This window comes from Olea europaea, unplaced genomic scaffold, assembly GCF_002742605.1.
Source record: "Olea europaea var. sylvestris unplaced genomic scaffold, O_europaea_v1 scaffold1412, whole genome shotgun sequence".
NCBI classification, from domain to species: Eukaryota; Viridiplantae; Streptophyta; class Magnoliopsida; order Lamiales; family Oleaceae; genus Olea; species Olea europaea.
This window is the reverse complement of record NW_019231648.1, coordinates 18,341-27,119: the sequence shown is the minus strand read 5'-3', so window position 1 is coordinate 27,119 and position 8,779 is coordinate 18,341. Positions and strand designations below refer to the sequence as shown.

Sequence of the window (8,779 nt, the reverse complement as noted above, 5' to 3'; positions counted from 1 at the left end):
TTGGCAATGAAAACAAATTCTAGGAACAATGATAGAAGTAGATATCCCTCAAATTGACAATTTTCATGTAAAACAAAGCTAAACGAACACCAAAAAACACATTTACTTCAACATTTTCTACGTGAAAAATTATACCAATCAAACATAATAATTTACAATTCCCTGAAAAACAATTTCTAGGGAATTCAATTCCCTGAAATTCATTTTCTTTCCACCCAAATTCCATCTTCCCAATCAAACAGACCCTTAATATTAAAAGTGAAATAATTGGAAACACAGAGTTGAAGTGGAAGAAAAAGAGATTGAGACAATTCGAATGTTGCTAAAATTCAAATAAATTCACCCATACAACATTTTGTCCTCACCAACAGGCTTGATAACACATACATAAAATAAAAATATCTTCTCTGGGTTTGCAATCCAAATTCAGTTTTCCAACTCCTCGTAGACTTACGGAAATTAAATTTTTACCCTCATGAAATGCTAAGGGGGCGAAAGACTTGCGAAGTCGCACATAAAGCAACACCTCTATGCAAGAGGTCCCTGAGAATGTCCACGTTCTGCTTCTCTGTTACGTTCATCTTATTTCACGTTGTCGCCCTGAAAAAGACTTTTGCAAAATCACACATAAAGCTACACCTTTAAGCAAGAGGTCCCTGAGAATGCCTGCTTTCTGCTTCCCTGTTATGTTCATCTTCTTTCATGTTGTCGCCCTGTAAACAACAAAACAGGAGCCACAAAGTGAAATTTCCTGTTTCAAGGACACAAGTATGTCTTTCGAATCTTGAGGATTTGATTTTTTCTGGGTGCCATTAAGCATCTTGTAACACATGAAAGGGACATGACATTTTCTTCAGATGACCTTTTAACTTCGATTTTTTAAGATACTACAAAAATATTTTGTGACAGCAAAATAGTATAAATTTTTGAAGTTTGAACTTCATGAAACTTCTAAAAATAATGGCCCAACACTTGGTACAATAGCGCACAGCCAGTCTTGCTGCTTCATAGAATTCGCCTTTTAACTTGGTAGTTATATTTCAGTCATAGAGAGCCAACTTATCGAACCTACTCTAGTAATTCGCAATACATCCTCCTTAAATATTTATAGATAAACATGATTTAACATCTAAAATTAATCAATCTTTACGTCAACACGATCCCTTATATTCTGAGTAAATCATGAAACTCATTCCTATTAACATAATGAAGTCGATGAAGTTCTTGTGCAAATTCCAAACGACAATTTCTGCAGATGATGATAAATCAGAAACTGGACGCAGAAATTGAAGTTGAAGCAAACAGGTAAGAGAATGGAAATTTCATTTTATCTTCGAGAAAAGAAGTGTATGATTCGCTAACAGAAAACATTTATGGTCACTACAAATACTCTTGCAATTTGAAGTAAACTAACTATTTGTTAGAAACACAAAATAAAAGGAAGAGTAACAAATACCACATCTTTTGCTTCAGGTTCAAGAAATTCTGTCTTTACTCTGCTAGGCAAAGGCCTACTATGTGAACATAAAAAACACACATGCAATTAGATATAATAATTGAAAAAAAAAAAAATGATGAAGAAGATAGGGAATGAACTAATGGTACCGTTGATTATCAATATCCATGTCAGATTCAGGGTCCCATCTTTCATCTTCGCCAACTTGATCTTCATCTGCCTGCATGACAAGCAACTAAAACAGTTTCGCCTGAATTCTTTTTTATCAAGTCATATTTTGATATTGAAATCTAATAGCTAGAGCTGACTAGATTTCACGGTTCATTAAAAGGGAGCACCATGCTATTCGTGTATCATGCATCTAATTTGGGCCGAGTATATAGTGGTAACAAGTAGGAAGTTTTCATCATATTTCGTTGTTTCAGTAAAGAACTGGCCATTGATGCCAGTAGCGAACATTTGTTTCTACAGATAGCAAACCCACCCATCACAATAAGATTCAAAGAAACATAAATGAGAGACCCATGACTAGCATAATATGTATCAAAATAATAATTAATGCTTAAGTAGCAGAATTATGGAGTTAAAAACAATTATGGAAAAAAGAAATCAGATTCTGGAAAAGTACAGAATAACTCTCAGTACAGCACGTAACTATATATGTTCACAGAGAGACTGTGTGAGGCAGTTAATAATAATAATAATAATAATAATAATAATATATATATATATATATATATATTTATTTATTTATTTATTTATTTATTTTTATTAAGGCTGATTGAGACTAATATTCCAAATCTTCTTCCGGATGAATAAGCAGGCAATTCTGTTTCGACGACTTCACCTCTTGTCCAATATGTGCAAAGCATGCACTTAACATGCAAGCAAAAGCAAAATTAGTACTTACGTGAAGCAGTAAAGGAAATCTTGGATAGAAGTTTGAATGGCATAGGTCCCTTGACATTCCTAACATCAACCAATCATATCAGCCAATTGGCTGATATTAATATATCTGACAAATTTGACTGAGAAATCTCAAGCCCAAGACTTATTATCAACGTTAATTACACCTAGCTGGAAATCTCAGCATCGTCAGGTCCATATTTCATGATATTCTCCTCTTTCCACGTTGCTCAACAGTCACGTCATAATTCATTATTGGACTCAGTCATACTATAATAATACTCTGGGTAGCTAATTCCTATGTTATGTCAGCAGTAGCACATTTGCCATTCAATTATGAAATAAAATCTAACAAGAGCAAGGAAAACTAATGAGAAGAAAAAGTTAATGGATAAGATATAAAAAATGAAAATCATTATACCTGTTGAATAGTTCAATATACGGGAATTGAAAATATAACAAATTCTGACATTTTATAGTAGTATAGAGGATATTATTATATGTGTATATATATATATATATATATATATATATTTTCCGGGAAAAGATAAACATGGAATGGAGATCGAAAGCAGGTCAAGATTGTTGAAATGTGAAATTTGAACGATACACATACTCAGATATCCAAGCAAGACCTAGAGATACAAAAAGGGGGATGGCAAGATTTTAGATGATAAAATTTAAGTAGATTTCCTGATTAGAACAAACCTCTTGAAGATCCGTATCCGGTGGTCGCTCCTGGAACTGCACACTTGGTGCATGTTGAAGCTTTGAAAGATAATCAAGGAGCTTGGCTCTGATGTCTTCCAACAAATGCCAAGAATTCTTATTCTCCATATTACTAGCAGCAACATGAAGAGTATAATCTGGACCAAAATACTCGTAATATTCATGTTGTGGCATCTTATCATCTAATTCAATCCCAAGTGCCACGCCTGTCTGTTAAATATATATATACTGTTTAGCAAAATTAAAAGAAACTGGAAAAACACAACAGAAAATAAATTGATAAAATCACACAGATGAAACTAGGTTCTAGTTCCCAAAAAACATTGAGAGGATTAAATAAGTTATGGATAATGATTTTTTTTTTTTTTTTTTTTTTTTTTATTTAATATAAGAAAAATGCAAATTTACCATTTTACCGGGGATGGGAATTCCATTTTTTTTTTCTGGATAAAAAACTATTCGATTATTATTAAAAATACAAATTTATATTTATCAGAGACCCACTCTACTCCACTGTTCAATTGTGACAACTTGCCTTTCAACAAAGATCCCAATCCCAAGAAAGAGAGTAGAAATATTGGCTTGGTCCATCTTCTCATAGATTCTATTCTCATCCTGGTATTGCTGAGGACAAGGTACCCTCTAACAACAAAAGATAGAAAGAAAACCAAGAACACAATATCTTCCAGCCTAGATTGACTAAGGAGAGAAAAATCCTGGCACTCCTAATCTGTAAAAACCCATAAGACACCACAAAATTTCCCATTATCCCATAGGTCAGCTACTACTTCCTCTCTCTCAGTCAAAAGTTTTGTTGTTACTTTCTATCCAAAATCCAAATCAGCCAAACAATTCCTTTGTAATGACTTCAAGAAATTGTCACAAATGACCGTTTTGTGCTAACAGAAATATTAAATCCGTTCTCATTCTTCACTTCCTTTTAACAACAGCAAAAAAGGAATAGGTTTCGTAGAAGTTGGAAATGTTCATTTAGATAAATTTTACACAGAAATTCATGCTCGATTCCCTTTTTTTTTTTTTTTTTTTTAAAAAAACTGGAAACAAATATGTGTCGTCATTTTATGCTGACACCTACAGTATTATAATGAACCCATCAATGTACTACAGAAAGCTCTTCAGACACCTGCAGAATGCTTTACGAGCTCTAGTCAGACAGTTTGGAAACTTAATCCACAAGGTCAAACAACAATATAATTTGGAAAGGCATTTTCTCATAGTATAAAAATAATTTAAAACGTTTCAAATATAGTAATATGTCTGTGTAGATATCAAAACTTTGAATGAAGGTAAAGGAAAGATAAGAATAATCATTTGCTATCCTATTTTAGTTGCATTATAGCCATCGTTGTTATTTCTAATTAATCATAAAACAAAGATGTCGGTGCAAGAGAGATTGAGTGACCATAGCTTCCATCCTCTAGAATGTGATACAAGTGTCAGCAGGTGGGAAGAAAAAATTAATTAACTTTATTTAACAGTTAATTTACGTTTCATGCCCAATAAAATTATAATTAAATAAATTTCAAAGAACATTATAAGAGTGATAAAAAAATGCAGTGGTTGTGGCACGTAATTTCAAGTCTATTCAAAATGACAAGGCCAATGGAAGCTATCATAAATCTTCAGGTGTCAAGTACAACAACCCAAATATTAATATAAGTAAGAACATAAAAATTATGTCTCCAATATCAAGTCTCTCAGAAATCACCGAAGTGGGAATGCATGCCTAATCTGGGAACTTAGACTATAAAGGAGTGAGAGTTTGGTTCAATGTGAACTTCAGTATGCATGGGTATGACTTGACGGAGTAAGCATGGACCTACAGAATACATGACTTTCACACATGGACAAGTTAAAATTGTGCCACATCTAATGAATAAACACACTATATATTATAACACCATATTGTATTCCTTTATCCTCAATGCGTCTTTGGAGTGGTGGGTACAAGTTCTATAAACTTTGACATCAAAATACATCCCAGTAGAAGAGTTTAGTAGTTGCAGAATATGCCTCTTACCTCATAACACCAGCAGCGAGCAACATTCCGAATTGTGTAGCCACCTCCACCAAGCAAGAGTAGTGGCACATTAAAAGATCTCATATATTTGACACACTCTGCATGACCTTTAATTGACAAATTAAAGCAGCCCAATCGGTCTCCAGACAGAGAGTCCGCCCCACATTGTAAAACTACAGCACCAGGCTTAAAAACTTCCATCACTTTACCCATTATTGGCTTAAACAAAGACTGATAGCTTTCATCGTCGATTCCATCATCTAGTGGAACATTAAGGGAGTAATATTTCCCCTTTCCATATCCAGTATCTCGTATATCCCCTGTACCAGGAAAGTAATCTCCAAATTTATGAAAAGACACAGTCATCACCCTGTCTGTAGTATAAAATGCTTCCTCAACACCATCACCATGATGAATATCAATGTCCACGTATAAAACACGCTGCAAAAAACAAAAAAATAAATCAATACAAATATTGTAGTACACTGGTATGTCATATGCTGATAAGCTGAGAAAACAATAAATAGCTCTTACGTACTTTAAGCAGCAAAAAATGAGGATTTTATATGCAGGATAGAAAGGTATCATGATCAAGCATTAAAATTTTTACTGAAAATTAATACTATAATTAGCTCAAACATGAGAATTACAAATATTGTCATTTTACATTGATCGTGATTTTATAAAATAAACTATTATTCAAGGAAAATGGTCCATTGGTTTGATCCAGTCTCAACAACCAGAAGGGGGTTAAATAGATTGTGTGATTCAAATTTTTAAGTTCATGTTTGCGTTAGCTTCTTCTTGAATGTCTTTTTTAATTTTTACATGAGTTACACAGATTGATGTTCAGACAGACAACCGCATAAAAGAAACATTAACATGATGAAAAGTCATAAAATTAGGACTTACATGGAAAACCCAAAATATGAAAAATCACATGCTTCTGAGAAAATAATAGGAAGATTATTATTCCAACTCAAAACAAATTCTAAGTTTTTAAACTATGAATATCCCCTGAAACATGAGAAAATTTTAGACTCCTAGCTTCAATAGATTAATATTATAATTTTAATATTTCCTGAAATAGATGACCTTGGATAGTTGTTGCATGTTCAGCTCCTTTTGCAGTTGCTACCTTTGTTTTCTTGATCTACCCAATTGGTCAAGGAAGGTTTTCTAATGATATGCCTCTAGGAATTTCTGGTATTTTCAACTTAGCTTTGTTTGTTTTCATTCTTTCAAAACTCTTTTTTCTACATACTCATTTTCAATTACATATTCACTCAATAAAATATTGTGCACATAAACCCAAAACTTTTCCTTACTTTTTAACTACACATTTTTCCAGAAGTTACTATTCAAAACAATGTTTTCTTGAAAAAATGGCCACCAAACAGGGGCTTAATGATGGTATTCCAATCCTACGACGCCAAAAATAAATAAATAATAAATAAATAAATAAATCGGACTGAGCTTCTAACCACTCGCTTCTATCGAATAATACCGTAGCAACGTAGACCCAAGTGGTCATATTGGATCCTTGAGAACCATTTATATGTGTTGTAATTATAAGAAATCTCTTGGTTGTTATTTTCTATCATAATAAAACTACTACTGTTTATAGGTCCAAATGCCGTCAATAACGTGCAGAAGTCTCCAAAAACCAGTCAAATTGTTCTAGATCAAGTTTATGAGAAGAACTGAGTAATTCTATAAATGTGTAAGATACCTAAGCCCCTTCGCACCTATTTTTTACTTGCGCAGGTATTTCGGTTGTAACGGAAACTTATTTATTCAGAATTCCAATCTCTGAAGTGATTGAAGGTTGTCCAACTGCTTTTTCTCCAAGCTGTATCCCCCGAAACATATACATGACTTTGCTTTGGACATGACACCTAATATTTATAATTAAATAAGCAAATTATAAAATTCAGTTTCGAAAAATAATTAAAAGATTATTTCCCCTTACACACTCTATTAAAGCGGAATTCCAGGAATTCAAACTTTGTTCAGGGTAGCAAGAAAATTCTGTACAGCTAGATAGCAGAACTTGAAGTCAAGTTAAATGAAATCAAAGTAAGAAATTGAAAAGCAAGCTTATTATTGATGAACGTGCTTCTTCATAAATGTTCTCCATCTAGTTTAACAATATGCATGGCACACAAAAGATATCAACAAGAAGGGATAAACAGGGACAACCAACCTCATGAACCTTGAGCAGTTCCAAAATTGCCAGCACTATATCATTCACATAGCAAAAACCAGAAGCCTCACATTTCTTAGCATGATGTAATCCACCAGCCCAATTAATTGCTATATCACAGTGTCCATGATTTAACTTCACTGCCCCACCAACAGAACCACCGGCATAGGTTTGACAGAAAGGATAGAGACCGTCAAACACCGGGCAGTCTTCACCAACGTTAAATCTCTTCAGCTGCCTTAGCTGATCCTGTTGTGTTTCTGGGGTGATGCTCTTCAAGAAAGAAACATAATCATCAGCATGAAATCTGCAAAGATCTTTCTCTCTGGCTGGATTGGGCTTTAGAACATGCATATGCTGCAGTAATCCATAGTGGGCAAGAAGAGCGTGCGTCATGCGAATCCTGTGCGGCTTCATTGGGTGACCTTGGCCATAGTAGTAATTGCCAACCTCAGGGTCATAGAAATAACTAACTTTACGCTTCACTCCATCAGGTCCAGATGGTAAAGAATTACCTCCAGCTTCCATGGCCTGAATACCAAAATCTATTAAAACAAAAGCTGCTGCAGAATTTGAAACTAACAGCAGAGGAAGCTGAATCAGTAACAGTACTAGGGCAAGTCAAAGAATTGGGACACGCATAGCAGCATAAATTGAGAAAACTAATAACTTCAAGATTTCAGAACCCAAAAAGAACCGGATCGAAATCAGCATCTAGGTAATGAAGAGCAGAAATAATCCAATATAAACGCGAATGATTTTATTCAGAGTTTCCATTGGGCTAGCCAGAAAAGAAACTCCAGTTTTAAACCCTTATGTTTTTTCATATTATGAACCTACAACATAACCTACAAAAACTTCAGACCCGTAATCTCTCCTGGATAGATATATGTTCACCATTAGAGTAAAATGAATCCAAAAAGGCATACTTTCAAGACGATTACAAGAACATAATCCACTGATTCCAATTTCTTAAACACGGTTTCGCCTAACAATAAATTATGTCATACATCTACCTCTACTCGTCTAACTACTCAGATGCTGTTATAGAGACTAAAAACGAAATGTTGTAGAGGAAGTGTGTAGTTAAGGGAAGTACCTTTCTATTGAAGTCAAGAACAATTGGTGAAGCGGGTCTGGAAGCGTCTCTCTATGAGAGAATGGCAGTCTAAATGGCCAATTTATACTCAGTTAATTGTCACTTGGTTCCTAATATTTGGGGATTTTGTCACTTTGACCCCTGAATTTAAATGGTATTTCAGAGAACTTTATACTTCTACGCATTTTGCATGTTTTAGTTTGTTTTCATACGTTTTAAATTCCCAATTTTCTTAGAAGATTGATAAAAGCAGACAACTGAATCTTAGGAGATTAATTTTGGCAATAAAGGGTTAAATTTTGTACGTAAATTCTAAGAGTGAAAAGATTTTAGTAAAAATAA

At 33.9% G+C, this 8,779-nt stretch overlaps 1 protein-coding gene across 3 annotated transcripts; it reads right to left on the bottom strand.

The window, feature by feature from the left end:
* Positions 1-227: 227 nt before the first annotated feature.
* LOC111375748 (histone deacetylase 19-like) lies at positions 228-8,523 on the bottom strand. Of its 3 annotated transcripts, none has more exons than XM_022998616.1 (7): positions 8,438-8,523; positions 7,339-7,869; positions 5,133-5,573; positions 3,071-3,301; positions 1,606-1,676; positions 1,457-1,514; positions 228-713 (listed from the first exon to the last, which is right to left on the bottom strand). In XM_022998616.1, the coding sequence occupies exons 2-7, from the start codon at positions 7,864-7,866 to the stop codon at positions 642-644; spliced, it is 1,401 nt and encodes a 466-aa protein (XP_022854384.1). In that variant the 5' UTR covers positions 7,867-7,869; positions 8,438-8,523; the 3' UTR covers positions 228-641. The 3 variants fall into 3 exon arrangements, with proteins under 3 accessions (XP_022854384.1, XP_022854383.1, XP_022854385.1); XM_022998615.1 differs by having other exon boundaries at positions 7,339-7,916; positions 8,438-8,498; XM_022998617.1 differs by having other exon boundaries at positions 1,457-1,511; positions 7,339-7,916; positions 8,438-8,498.
* Between the last annotated feature and the right edge of the window lie 256 nt (positions 8,524-8,779).